Source organism: Halichoeres trimaculatus, unplaced genomic scaffold (assembly GCF_033239565.1).
Source record: "Halichoeres trimaculatus isolate MK-OKI-2021-1 unplaced genomic scaffold, fHalTri1.1 fHalTri1_scaffold_6, whole genome shotgun sequence".
NCBI classification, from domain to species: domain Eukaryota; kingdom Metazoa; phylum Chordata; class Actinopteri; order Labriformes; family Labridae; genus Halichoeres; species Halichoeres trimaculatus.
Genome location: NW_027437184.1, coordinates 25,473,747 through 25,488,243, shown reverse-complemented (window position 1 = coordinate 25,488,243; position 14,497 = coordinate 25,473,747). Strand labels below are relative to the sequence as shown.

General features: G+C 38.8%; 2 protein-coding genes across 2 annotated transcripts; one reads left to right on the top strand and one right to left on the bottom strand.

Annotated features, from left to right (window-relative positions):
• Nucleotides 1-82: 82 nt before the first annotated feature.
• Nucleotides 83-7,095, bottom strand: LOC141791320 (uncharacterized). Its single transcript, XM_074671651.1, has 5 exons — nucleotides 6,715-7,095; nucleotides 6,108-6,360; nucleotides 5,886-6,013; nucleotides 2,930-2,972; nucleotides 83-2,836 (listed from the first exon to the last, which is right to left on the bottom strand). Exons 1-5 carry the CDS (start codon nucleotides 6,882-6,884, stop codon nucleotides 689-691), a joined length of 2,742 nt encoding a protein of 913 aa, XP_074527752.1. The 5' UTR covers nucleotides 6,885-7,095; the 3' UTR covers nucleotides 83-688.
• A 791-nt stretch (nucleotides 7,096-7,886) lies between these two features.
• Nucleotides 7,887-14,329, top strand: cunh11orf54 (chromosome unknown C11orf54 homolog). The gene is made up of 8 exons (XM_074672636.1): nucleotides 7,887-8,073; nucleotides 8,170-8,268; nucleotides 9,001-9,074; nucleotides 9,176-9,277; nucleotides 9,584-9,760; nucleotides 10,000-10,149; nucleotides 13,272-13,388; nucleotides 13,486-14,329. Exons 1-8 carry the CDS (start codon nucleotides 8,007-8,009, stop codon nucleotides 13,657-13,659), a joined length of 960 nt encoding a protein of 319 aa, XP_074528737.1. The 5' UTR covers nucleotides 7,887-8,006; the 3' UTR covers nucleotides 13,660-14,329.
• The last annotated feature ends 168 nt before the right edge of the window (nucleotides 14,330-14,497 follow it).

The following is a 14,497-nucleotide window of genomic DNA, read 5'->3' as shown; positions in this document are numbered from 1 at the left end:
CTGAAAGCAACATAGCAATATAAAACAAACTGAAAAAAAAAAATAATTCACAGACTGTTTCAAATTTCCAGGAAACGCACAACCTTATTAACTATCCCCAGATACGGTTCTGCAACAAACACTGTCAAATCTATTTAACAAGGGGCGGAATTTTATCTCCTTAAAAAATTGTTAATTCCTACAAAAGTTGCAAAAGGTTGTGGTGCCAATGCCCAAATAACCCCTTCTGTTAATGGGTGAATAATTGAAATAATTTCTAGACTTTTGTCTCAGAATAAAGATCAGGATGAAGTTAAGTCCAGGTGCACAAACCAGAGCGGTTTGCTGGCATAAGGCTTAAAATAAAATCTGAGCGATTCCTCCTTTCATAAATGTGAAAATATTTTTTTTAATTACAAATACAGAAACACCAGAGAAGCTAAAAAACAAAGAAAATATGCTTTGACACAAAAAATAGAAAAATAATGTAACCATCACAGCATTTCTTCAGGAACATTTTCAAACACTGTTTTAAATGTGACGTCTACTACCGGTGTGCAAATGCTATTTTCATCCAGTTTAAACTACAAGTCTAAGAGGACAGCCTCAGTGGGATTCAAAAGGCTCTTCTTGACTTTAAAGTGCTTATTTTTCTTATTTCTGTCTGAAGACTATTGTTCAGAGTTAGAGAAAGAAGGGTTCCTTGGGATCATATTGTCCTCAGCTTTTTGAACACCTCCACCCTTCTTTCCTCATTTTCATTGTTGTCTGGCTCTAAATTCACAGACTTGGTTGAAAATGTTACGTTAAACAAATCTAATTCTTCAGTTGCAGCTGTTGGACTTTGTTGTATCTCATGACATGTCTCATCTTTGCTTTTTTTTTTCTTCTTCTTCTTCTTCTTTAACACCGTAGTTTCATGGTTTGAAGGAGGACCTGCAACCACGGCACCTTCCAAACTTTCCACTGGAGTCATCAGCTCATTTCCTTTCTGCTTCTGTCTCCTCTCCACTCCTGGTCCATCTCCTCCAGACAAAACACTCTGAGAAGTGTTAGCTTCCTCCAACTCCTGCTCCTGATCTTTTTCCACACCATCATCCATTTCTAACACCTTCCTCTTCTTCTTCTTCTTCTTCTTTTTTTTCTTTTTCCTGACTCCATCGTCACACTCATTTGTGTCATTTTCTGCTGGATCTTTCTCTAAACCCGGAGCATCTTCACTGAGCTTTTCTGCACCTGCAGCAGGAGCCTCCACAGACAGTGAAGACTCAGCATCAGCAGTGAGGAAGGATGAGGTCCTCTCCTTTTCCTGCACAGACATTGAATCATCACCTTGTGCAAAACCTTGTTCAGAGTTTTCACAACAGCTTTCCCTCTTTCTCTTCTTTTTCTTTTTCCTGACCCCATCATTACACTCGTCCACGTTTCTGTCATTTTCTGCACCTGTGACAGGAGCCTCCACAGACTGTAAAGATCCTGTGTCAGCACTGAGAAAGGATAAGGTCCTCTCCTTTTCATGCACAGACACTGAATCATCGCCTTGTGCAAAACTCTGTTTAGAGTTTTCACAACAACTTTCCTTTTTTCTCTTCTTTTTCTTTTTCCTGACTCCATCATTACACTCATCAACATTTTTGTTATTTTCTGCACCTACAGCAGGAGCCTCCACGGACTGTAAAGATCCTGCGTCAGCACTGATGAACGAAGAGGTCGTCTTCCCTTCCTGCGCAGACACTGAATCATCGCCTTGTGCAAAACCCTGTTTAGAGTTTTCACAACAACTTTCCTTTTTTCTCTTCTTTTTCTTTTTCCTGACTCCATCATTACACTCATCAACATTTTTGTCATTTTCTACACCTACCACAGGAGCCTCCACGGATTGTAAAGATCCTTCGTCAGCACTGATGAACGATGAGGTCGTCTTCCCTTCCTGCGCAGACACTTGTGCTGAATCCTGTTCAAATTCATTTCCACTGCAACTTTCCCTCTTTCTCCTCTTTTTCTTCTTTTTTTTAATCACTATTTCAGAAATTTGATCCTCTGCACTTATGTTCTGAGTGTTATCAAAGTGTTCATTGTTTGTATTTTCAACAAGATCAGGGGAGTTATCTGCCTCCTCCAGATTTATTTTCCTTTTCTTCTTCTTCTTTGCTGACCTCTCCTCACTTTCACTCTGCGTTGACAAAGGGCCCACACCTGTACACTCGTCTTCTTGAGCTGCGTCATCACCTGAAAAATGTTTCTTCTTTCTGAACTCAAGTATTTGTTGAGAAGCCTCCAAAGAATTTTCTTCTTCTCCTCGCTCCTCTTCAGTGATTATCTCTTTCTCTTTTTTCCTCTTTTTCTTTTTTCTCCGATTATTTGCTTCATCATTCTGAGTTTCAGGAACGGTACCCGACTCTAGCTGCTCCACATCCTCAGCACTTCCGTGTTTTTTCTTTATCTTCTCGTCCCCATTTTCTGCACATAGAGAGGCTGAAATCTCCACATTGAAATCAGAATCTAGGTTTTCTGTCACTACTAGTGTGACGTTCCCTTCGACACAGTTACTCACTGTCATTGTTTGTTCTGAACATGGAGCGTCTCCGTCTCCTTCTTCTTCCTCAGGAAGTCTCTCTGTCACTTGTGTGTCAGGTTGCTGTGGAGAGTTTCCAGGTGTTGTTGCCAGGTCAACCTCCTCTGCTTCAATCATCAAGGAGTTCGTTGTAGCTGGCTCCTCATCGTGCGCCTGAAATTGTTCATCTTGCAAGAGATCCTGTCCGACATTGGCAGCATTCCTTGTATTTTTCTGTTGTAAGTGACTGCACCAGGTTTGTTGGCTCTTTGATTTTATCTGCACTGCAAAGAGTTTCCTTTCCTGAAAGATGACAAACAGTTTAAACCCAATTTGCACATACATAACATACATAACATGCTATAAAACGTGAGATTCTTCAAACAGGATACTGACCACCACTTTGATGTCCTCAGCTTCTGATTCTTCTGTTTCTTCTCTATAATAAGATGAGTTTTATGAAAATCAGTGCTTGAAATAACATAATGACATTTTCAGTTTACACCTTTAAAACGGTTTAATCTAAGTCTCCTGAATGGTAACAAACAGAAAAGAAGGATAGCATAATTTTAGAGCAAATGTGATGACCTCTCTTTATAACGCATCTAATAAGAGAAGGTAATGGTTCAGTTTTACGTACAAGGCACGTTATGTTGGTGTCTGTTTCATTCATAGTTAATGTACTCGTTAAATTGACTTTAAAATAAAATAAACCATCAGGTAAAACCAATGTGACATTTCAAAGCCAGGCTAAAGAGGTGTAGATGCTAACAGTTTCTGCTGCTCTCTGAAGCCGGCACCATCAAATGTAGTGGCCCAAGGATGGATCCTTGGGGCATGCCAAACGTTGGTGGAGAGTGTTTGAAGTAAAATTACATGTAAAAAAGAACACTGCAGAATATATGAGAAGAAAAGCACAAATCAGCTGGATCCATCGGTCTGTTTAAACAAACTTTGTGACCTGTTGACTTAAAAAAATAACAATAAGTGAAGTAAATAAAAACAGTCTGTGATGATTTGCAACATTAGTACTGCTATTGAGAAATGTTGTGTCTACTCTAAATGTAATACTCAACACATTCTAAAACAGTTGTGACAGGGTTTCTCCGTTTTGATAGTGCGCGTTTTGATAGTCCTGTAGTAGTCATTTTAAACAAAAGCTTCCAACCCCTTCAATGATGAATTTCAGATTCTCCTAGATAGGTGTTGTGTACCACTCTATGAAAACAAAGATAAAAAAAGACTTGTCCCAGCAACCATTGGTGAGATTGAAAAGCCTCCATATGGACTTTTTGTCTTGTTTTCACTGCCTGTATTCTTGAACTTGCTTCTCAGTGTCATCTTTGGATTGGTTGAGGATTTTTATTATACGTCCACGTCGTTTTTATGTCACCTTGCTTATAAATCTTTATTCTATCTTGTTTCCATAAAGGGTGACACTTTTATTACTTAGCACGATGATGATGATGATGATGACGATGATGATTTGATTTATTTCGGTCATGTCAGCACACTTATACAATATCACACATTTTCAATAGATCATATTGTACATGTCCGAAAGGGAAGGCGGGAGAAGCAGAGCTTATCTAGTCCCGTCCCCATTTCCTCAATATTTAGTCTCCTCTTTTTCACATAGCATCAGATTATTTTGAATTTTGATTCCATTTACAGATGTATGACATAATTCTTGATTGTCTTTTAGTGTCCATATTTGATCGTTAATGTCCATCACTTTTCTTACAACATCACTTCATTCACAGTCATTGTTTTGGAACATTTTGACCTTCCTGCTGTCTTACAGACCAAACAAACCCACATATTTACATTTCAGCATTCTTCAGTCTTGACAATTTTGGATGATACACACTCAGCTATTATCATTTTCATATCCGTTAAAGGTCATTTTGACATTTTTTTTTCTTTTTCTTAAATATGTTCATGGAACCGCTGCACCTGGTTTCTCCTTGTAGCTCGTGTTTATTTGGGTTTAGTAAGTCAATGTTAGTAATACCACAGATTAAACCTTTTTTCTGCCCAATTTCTGAGAAAAGATCTCCAGAATATGTGATAAAGCTGTTCAGATTCCAACTTGGTGCTCTGTAAATACAACAAATAATAATATTACAATTTTTCTTTGTATGGATTTCAACCATAATGCATTCTAATATGTTGTCAATTACTAAAGATATTTCCTTCAATACTCTGAATTTGATATTTTCAGCACTTTGTTTATCATGTCTTATGTTGAGCTGTTTGTGTGTGAAAACAAGTCTGACTCGGTCACTGTAAACAAAAGCTACTTGAGGGTAAAAAACAAAGTAACCTTGAGTTCGAAAATGTGAGCAGACTATGGTTAGACATTGTGTTCCTGAAATAAACAAAGCCTTCCCTGGAAATATTGTCTTCTAGTATTTACGCTCATGTATTCTTTAGTTCTGATGGTGTCATCCAAATGTCAGGGTTACGCATTGTGCCGTGTGCATTAAGACATTTCTCTGCACATGTCTGGTGAATGTGGCCCATACTGTGTCTCATTGGTCATTTTTTTCCGAAATAGAAACCAGACAAACACTTACCTGAGTTTGGTTCAAAATAACTTTTTGTTTAAAAAATATTTTTGCTGTCTAATCAAATATTGGGTTTTGATGTTTTGCAAATCATCATCACATTCTGCTTCTATATACATTTTTTTTTTTTTTAAATGTAATTTATTGTCTTTTCAAAAACTCAACACAACACAATCCAGCACAGCACAGCCCACATCTTAATACAAACGATTACAGAGTCCAAATCAGTGCACTTCCAGTGTGATATGTCCAAGTCATATGTGACATGACTTTCTATAAAGTATTCCCTTTAAACAGAAAATGTGAGCCTCCTGTACAAAGTATCTCAGCAATATTCTGAGGCAAGAAATCCAGTAAGGGTTGCCATATTTTATAGAAGATATCAGAGTTACCCTTAGCAAGGGCACTAAGACGTTCCATCGGGAAAACTTTAAAAGTCTCTCTGTACCATTGTGTGACAGATGGAGGCTGTATTTGAATCCACTGAAGTAGTATGCACCTTCTTGCCAGATGAAGAAGTTTGCCCAATAACTCCATCTGACCAGGCAACACAATCGGTTCCCATGAGTGGCCGAGCAAAAACAGCATGGGGTCGACAGGAATTGGTCTCTATTTACATTTTACATAGTGTAATAACTAACGTGTACTTTGTGATGTCATTTGGTAACCTTAAAAACTGGGTTCAAACATTCTTGTATTGCTTTAACTGAAAATAAATATCAAATTTAGCTTTTGGTGGAATTTGGTGGAATGAACAAAGTTATCGCCTAAAATTCACTTACTCCGTCAATGGAGATATGTTGTCCTCATCCGTGCCCTCTGCGGGTAAAGGTGACTCCACATCCTTTCGAGTTTGACTGCCCTCACACAACTCTTTGACAAGTCTAAGGAAGCCTGTCATTCCAGTATTCTTCACAGAAAAGACAAGATAACAGGACAGTGATGAGAATTTATCGGACAACAAAAACAGTTAAACCTGGATCCAGTGAAGGCCATATTCTTACATGAAGGCCGGTGTCCTGTTGTTTTGTGTTTCCGAAGTGTCTGGGTTTTCTTGGCAGGAAAGGAAAACTATACTCTGGCAATTTGTATGGCTTGAACTTCTTCCTTTTCTTTTTCCTTACTGGCTCATCTGATGAGGAGGAGGATGAAGAGTCATCTTCATGCTCTTCCAGTTGCAGCTTGTAGCGGGTTTTTCTTGATCTGGCAAGCTGAGGCCCTGGTTTCTGAGTTATGAACAGACTGTTTCCCGAGTCGCTGCAGAGGGCAGACACAAATCATCATCATCGTCATAATAATGAAACTTCTTCACATAGCACTTTTCAAAGCTGGGTTACAAAATAATTTACAAAAAAAAAGAAGAACAAAAACAAAAAAGAAATGAGAAGAGGACATGATAGAAACCACAAAAATAACGGAGGAGAATCAAACAACATAGAAGGCTATCAACCACAACAAGATAAAACAACAAAAATAAATAAAATATAGGAGAATTAACAGTCTCCTGTCAAAGCACATGGATAAAAATGTGTTTCTTAAAGAGAAAACGCGCGAAGACAGGAAGTTTGGAGGGAGTCCACTCTGCTGCTCTGTGGAAATGTGTTTTTCTACCTGTCTGACTCTCCGCGCTCCATCCGTCCCTCAGCCTCGGGACATCGTTGTAGTTTCTCCACGTACTCTGGAGGCAACTCTTCCAGCGATTCTGTGCATGGCTCCAGAGTTAAAACCACATCGCTGGCACTAGACTGAGCCAGTGATAAATGATTGTCCTCTTCGGTCATTGTGATAACGACAAAGGGATGGTGAGTAAAGCATTAGAGCAGCAATGGCTTGAATTAAACGGACTTTAGGTAACAAAATCAAAGAAACCCAAGTTCCCATGTCTTAAAGGAATCAAAAACAAGAGGGCGTACCGCGCCACATGTGTTTCTGGGTCAACCGGGAAGTGTTTCACGTCCGAGGAGTCATGTGACCATTCAACAAAGAGAATTCGAACGTCACCAACCGGAACAAGAGAAATCACCGTTTCTACATCCGCCTTCGACCTTATCTTCTCCCATAGTCTATGAAGTCATATTTATTCAAGTATATTAAATATAAAAATATGAATGCGGCGTTTAAACAGGACCTCGAATGTCTTTCTTTAATGTGTTATTGTGCTGTTGTTTTGTTTTGTTTGAATTATGTGGGATTTTTTTTTAAATTCTTGTTCAGTATTGTTTCTAAATCAATTTACTCTAAATAAAAATTATTTATCTATTTACTTATTTTTTTGATAATTGTTTTTCTTTTTTTATCACACGCTAAGTAAGCATGCATCAACCTTCTGTCATTCTTAATTATACAGACGATGACAGCTACAGAATAGATTTTATGGACTACTCTTTACACGTTTTCTTGTTAACTAAGAAGTCAAAGCCATAATAGTGGACCAACTTACCGGTTTATTTTCTGGTATATTTGATTTCTTATGGTAAATGAATCATGAGAAAAACACAGTCTCTGTTTTTTTGTTCTTCTTTTTTTTTTAATTGATACAGAAAATATGACAAGATCTCCTAAAGACAATCATAATTGAATTGTTATCGTCACTCTTTGTAATTGTTTTTTTTTCTTTTTTTTTTAATATTGCAAGCATTAACCAAAGCACACCCCTAAGAACTCCTTAAACTGATTTTTATTCCCTACAAACAGGACTTCTTGTTTCTAATGTATAAAATGTACTGGTTCACTGGCTGCACGAGTGAGATAGCAGTTGGCTAGGAACTATCTTGTCGATGTTTATTCTTTGGTTACAGCTCAACCACACAGTGGTTGTACCCAGACTGGGTTGTTCTTTTTACAGTCCTTGCACCCTGTAGAAGTTTCAGAGAGGGTCCACTTTTACCTTCAGAGCAGGGTCAATGGCAGATATCAGCAAAACAGAGAAGGTCCAGCTGCACACGCCAAGTCTGGAGGAGCTGCGTGGTGGTAAGAGCTTAAATATCAAGGCTGTAGCACATCATGTTCATTAAATATGACGTTCATAAAAAGAGAGAGTGGTAAAGTTGTTGTTGCTGGTTGCAGTGTTGCAAGCTGGGCTGGAAAAGAACTTTGCAGAAGTTCAAGTGAGTGTGGTGGAGTGTCCAGATCTGACCAAAGAGCCCTTCCACTTTCCTGCCAAAGGTAAGAAGACTGTGGAGTTCACTTCATGCTTCATTCTGAGAATAACAAAAAACACTTTATTCACTGGCTTGGCTGAATCTAATGCAAAGAGTGGACCTTGAGAGTATTAACTATAATTCTGATTGAGCTGACACTTTGATAACTCTTTCACTTCCATGCAAAAATAGTTTTGCACAGCCTCCACTGATCAACCTCTGCAGTGTCTGTCATTGGCTGATGAGATGGTGTGTGGTGCATTTTACATTAAACAGTAATATTTGTGCAGGAAAACTTAACGGTTGTGGAAACTAGACTTTGAAGTCTGATTGTACATGCACTTGACAACTTATTGGTTTTATAGAGACAACAATGGTGACAGTGCGGTGACATTTGTAAGTAATGTCACATTGTCAAGGATTATTGTGTCACGACTTTTACTTAGTGTTATATGCACATTCTCATGCTGCTGGCTTTGCATCGAGAGGCTGTTCAGGAGTCCTTGTTAAGTTTGAGAAATTTTCCATAGACTTTTGGATCTCGGAATTTATCTTCCAACTATGCTTATGTGAAGTCCACTTATTCTGTGACAGAGCCACAGCAGCCCTGTCAGAGAAATCACACCTATTCTCTGACTCCTCAGATTATACAGGGGTCAAGGGTTAACCGTTAAATCTGAATAATTCACTGAGGCACCATCAGCCATGAGTAAAAGAGGACTATAGTAAGGGAGTAACTTTGTGTGTCGATCTGCAGGTTTGTGTGGAAATCCTCGCGTCACAGATGTTGGAGGCGTGCCATACTTGATCCCCTTGGTCAAGAAGGAGAAGGTTGATTTTTTTAAAAAAGGAACAGAAATATTGCACCGACAGAAAGTACAAAAACCAATAGTGGACGGGGTTGTCATGATGCTGTCTCCTCCACTTGTCAGGAGTACGACATGAACATCATATCGAAGGAGCTGGAGCTGCCGGGAGCGTTCATGCTCGGTGCTGCAGGAGCTGCCTCTAGGATCCTTGGAATGAATGCAGAGGTGCATTTTTTTTACACACATCACAAATCCTGACATAAATATATATTCATTTTGGCAAACCCTTTAGAGCTGCTTGTATCTAATCTTCTTTGAGTGAAGCTCCTGGATTAAGGCATCTTTAACCTCAGATAGTTTCATTTCCCCTTACAGCTATTTGCTGGCAGGTCTGACTGCAGAGTAAATATTTGGTTAAAAAAGATCAACTTTGGAGTTCTGAAGTTTGGACTTTATCTCTTTAAAGATTTCCTCTCCTCATCATGTGAAAGTAGAAGCTTTAAATTCTGAAATAATCATTCTGGTCCACAGCTGATGCCTGTATGTCTAACTGAAGCTGAAGGAAGGCCTGCAGTGAACAGCAGCTACTTCTCCTCCATAAACCCAGTGGATGGTCAGTGTCTGCAGGAGAAATACAGCGACAAGTTCTCTGACTGCAACTTTGGACTGCTGGGAAATCTTTATGCATGTGAAGGGAAGCCTGGGAAGGTAATCTGTCTCATTGGGTCAAAATACACCAACAGATGTGTCCCCTCAAAAACACCTTGTCATTGATGAATTATGAACCCACCTGGTTATTTATAAACCGTAACAGTTATCTGTGAGTTAATAACCTAACTGTTTCTGTTAACTTCAGCCGTTTCTCATGTGTGCTCCTGACATTTGAAGGATAAATATTAACACAAAGAAAAGCTGAGCTGTCTCCTCACCTGTGCATGTCTCCTCAGGTCATTGAGGTGCGAGCAAAGAAGAGAACAGGAAGCCTGAGTCTGGTGACGTCTTTGAGGACGACTCTGGAGGGTCAGTACCCTGAGAAGAGCCTGGCTCTGGGAGGAACCTTCATCATCCAGAAAGGGAAAGCTAAAATCCACATCATGGTAAACACTTGTGAAACACATGAAAGTTACAAATTTCTGTTACACTCATCTGTACGGGCAGTGCATGCTGATTTGTAACTGTTATAACCTTACTTTGTAGGGTTTCATTTCACGTTATGAATTTCAAATGTATTATTTTAACCTTGTCAAATAGGTCACACTATCTTGCATTATGGGGAATGATCTACTTTTATCTTTGGTTGAAGTACAGTGATTTAACAGGGGGTCATTAATCTTTAGAGCCAGTTTATCCCTCATGACTAAGGTCAACTTCTCTAGAGATATAAGATATGAAGGGACACTGTCTATACACAGTTTAAACTGTGGTCTTGAAAAGGTTGGTTCCGAGAAATGAAGCTGAAGCAGAAGTGCAAAAATATTGCAGTTTCCTTGCCTGTCCACTTGAGGCTGACTCCAGAAATCCTGGAAGTTTCCGTGGGGTCCCATATTTAAACTCAAAACTCAGAGTGAAGATAGCGTAGTGGTTTAGGTTGCGCTCCATGAGGTTAGCCCTCGTCCAGGTGGCCCAGGTTCGAAACCAGCTTGTGGCCTCTCTCCTGCATGTCACTCCCCACTCTTGCCATGTTTCCTGCTCTATCCACTGTCCTCCTTACTATCTGATTAGAGGTATAAAAAGTAAAAAAAATAACTAAAAAAAAATCAAAACTCTACATGTTTACGGCCTGGAACAAAATTAGGTTTCTGTTATGAAGTTCATTTATCATTGTTAAAACTGTACATGAGGTCAGGTCTTTTTTGTAGCAGTCTCTTTAGTTTTCATCAAAGCAAAGTTCTACTTAGAATAGAATAGAATAGAATAGAATAGAATAGAATAGAATAGAATAGAATAAAATATAACTTTATTGTCATTGTAACAAGTACAACGAAATTGAAGTCACATCAGCAATCAAAAAAAACAAAAGCAAGAAAGTGTATAGGAAGTGCAAAAAAGTCCATAAGAAAATAGATGATGACAGCTTGTCCATCATTCTCCAGTTCAGCCAGCCTCCACCTCCACAGGGTCCAGGACTGAGCTTCTTCAGCAGTCTGTTCAGTCTCTGTCTCCTGGATCCTGTCTGCTTACAGCAGGTGAAGCTCTTCCAATGTGGCGTTGATGATGATGATTATGATGATGATGATGATGATGATGATGATGATGATGATGATGATAATGATGATGATGATGATGATTTATTTCGGTCATGTCAGCACACTTATACAATATCACACATTTTCAATAGATCACATTGCACATGTCCGGAAGGGAAGAGGGGAGAAGCAGAGCTTAACTATTCCCGTCCCCATTTCCTCAATATTTAGTCTCCTCTTTTTCACATTTCATCAGATTATTATGAATTTTGATTCCATTTACAGATGTATGACATAATTCTTGATTGTCTTTTAGTGTCCATATTTGATCGTTAATGTCCATCACTTGTCTTACAACATCACTTCATTCACAGTCATTGTTTTGGAACATTTTGACCTTCCTGCTGTCTTACAGACCAAACAAACCCACATATTTACATTTCAGCATTCTTCAGTCTTGACAATTTTGGATGATACACACTTAGCTATTATCACTTTCATATCCGTTAAAGGTCATTTTGACATTTTTTTTTTTTTTCTTAAATATGTTAATGGAACCGCTGCACCTGGTTTCTCCTTGTAGCTCGTGTTTATTTGGGTTTAGTAAGTCAGTGTTTGTAATACCACAGATTAAACCTTTTTTCAGCCCAATTTCTGAGAGATCTCCAGAATATGTGATAAAGCTGTTCAGATTCGAACTTGGTGCTCTGTAAATACAACAAATAATAACATTACAATTTTCCTTTGTATGGATTTCAACCGTAATGCATTCTAATATGATGTCATTTACTACAGATATTTCCTTCAACACTCTGAATTTGATATTTTCAGCTATGAACAGTGTGACCCCCAGCTTTGTTTTCTCTGTTCACACAAACAAGGTTATATCCTTCTAGTTCAAAGTCCATGCTTTTCTCTTCGTTGATCCATGTTTCTGTTATTGCAATAATGTCAAAATGGCTCTTGAATTCCATTAGGTATTCCTTTATTTGATTGAAGTTGGTGTAGAGGCTCCTGCTGTTAAAATGAATAATTTTCAGCTTGTTGTCTGTGTTAAGTCTTGTATTATAATGATGTTCCATAAAGTAGTTGCACTTAATCGATTTGTTGCCATAAAATCAGTTATCGGGGTCGATGTTTATGTTTGGGTTATTGGAGTCAGAACAGTTCTGGTCAACATTTAGATTTTTTATCAGATCCTGATGCCCATGGTTTGTAATCCAATCAGGTAAATCCAAATGTTCATATTCCGAGTTACAGTTCATTAGCTCCTTTTCCTCAGATTGTGTTGAGGTTTTGAAGCTTTTTTTTATCCATTTATTCGTCAAATTTGTCCAGATCCTCCATGCTCTTGATCAACACCGTCTTCATTTGTTCTGGTGTTTCTCCGTTGGTTCCTATCAATATTTTGCAGTCTGTGAATAGCATGATGCTACTCTGCCCTCTGGTATTCCCTCTGTTGCTGGGTTAGCATGGCTAGCTCGTCGATCTTATTGGAGATAGATCTTACGTTCCCAATAAAGATGGATGGAAGGACAGGTCCATGTCGTCACTTCTTAGCTCACACCTGAGAACCAGCACGTCGTCCTCACCTCCTTCTCCTCACCTTGTGGGAAGACATCAGGCCTTACACCAGTTAGCATTGCTGCTAACAGCTGATTCACATGTAAACAATGCAGCCATGGTTACATGTAGGATCTCCAGACAAACACAGGAGAAAAAGTAGTAAAAATATCGCTGAAGCCACAAAAAGTTTGGTGTCCATGACCAACAAATGAGCCATACAGAGTAATGATCCACTCCAAATACAAAGATTACAAAAAAGAGACAAAAAAATTACAAGAGACGGACAAAGAACAGAGAGCTGCTGCAAAAGGCAGCCAGCCAGTTTTATTGTCTCATGTCTGTTTTTTGTACATTGGTAGCCCTTAAAGCACCTTGAGCTGAATGTTTTTTTTTCTTTGAAAGGTTCTTTGTAAAGAAAGTTAATGATGTTGATCCGTCATCATAATCCTTTGTCTGCTCTCCTACAGCCCAGAGAGTTCTCTGCCTGTCCTCTGAACACCAACGATGAAGTCAACAGCTGGCTCAAACACTTTGAGGTCAGCGCCCCATTCATCTGCCAGTCCGTGCTGGTGTCCAGAGACCCTGTGAGTAAAACAAACAACAATTCAACGTTAAAGACCAGATTAGTTTGTTTTACCACATCAGTTGGGGTTTCTTACAATTCTAATTATGCGTTTCCAGGGTTTGGATCTCCGTGTGGAGCACACACACGGCTTCAGCCACCATGGAGAAGGTGGTCACTACTACATTGACACTACCCCGGACAGTGTGGAGTACCTGGGCTACTTCCTCCCTGCAGAGTTTGTGTATCGCATTGACAGGCCAAGAGAAACCCACACAGTCGGAAGAGACTGAAAATGTGATGGATGACTTATCATTTATGCAGAAAATATCTCTTGGTAATTGAAGTGAATCATTTAAAATGATTAATGAGTAACCTTGTTACTACATAGCACACATGGTGTTACATTTTTATATGCAAAGAATTAAATCATTAATGTGAATATTTCCTCTTTAATCACATTTCTGAGAATCTTTTATGCTTTGCATTTCAGAAAAAAAATCATGTGATGAAAAATGTTTAATTTGTTATGGCTGTTTGTAAACAGAAGCAAGTGACATTACACTGGATATGACTCTTTCCAATGCGTGCATTAATTTCAGAAGCCAATAAACAGAGAGCAGATTCTCTTTTTAACACTTATTTTCTTTGTTCAAGAGAACTTTTTACCGAATACAAAGGAACAAGGTAATTTATTTGTAGTTCCGTAGCTCTATTGTTTGAAATGTGACTACAAGGAAACTTAGTACTCTCAGTCTGTGAATCCTGATGATGTCCTCCAACCTCACCAAACAGAGCTAACATAACATCACTCCTCATTTTATTGATAGACTCTCAAGTTTGAACGGACCACCACAGAATAAATATTACATGTGGGGTTGGAATGGACGTTATCACATAAAGCTTAGCTCATGTTTTAGACTGTGCTCTATCACTCCCCTGGTTAGCTTTCTTGTTCTGTCCTTTTACTTGTTGTCAATTCAGCTCTGGTGTTACAAAAATAAATCCTAGAAATCACATTTTAGCAGAAAAAGGAACAGATTTTGCTTCTTACTGATAAACTTTGCCAGTTGGCATTCTGTTGCCGTGGGGACTGTGCTGTAAGTGGATTGGTCAAGAGATCCATGGATG

Bases quoted from the DNA above. Each gene is read 5' to 3' on its own strand.
- LOC141791320 (XM_074671651.1), bottom strand. From the start codon at position 6,884: ATGACCGAAGAGGACAATCATTTATCACTGGCTCAGTCTAGTGCCAGC. The intron at 6,014-6,107 runs GTAAGAATATGG...TTTTCTGTGAAG, and splicing joins AACAGGACACCGGCCTTCAT to AATACTGGAATGACAGGCTT. The intron at 2,837-2,929 runs GTCAGTATCCTG...GTCATCTTTCAG, and splicing joins CTGAGGACATCAAAGTGGTG to GAAAGGAAACTCTTTGCAGT.
- cunh11orf54 (XM_074672636.1), top strand. From the start codon at position 8,007: ATGGCAGATATCAGCAAAACAGAGAAGGTCCAGCTGCACACGCCAAGT. The intron at 8,074-8,169 runs GTAAGAGCTTAA...TGCTGGTTGCAG, and splicing joins TCTGGAGGAGCTGCGTGGTG to TGTTGCAAGCTGGGCTGGAA. The intron at 9,075-9,175 runs GTTGATTTTTTT...TCCACTTGTCAG, and splicing joins CCTTGGTCAAGAAGGAGAAG to GAGTACGACATGAACATCAT.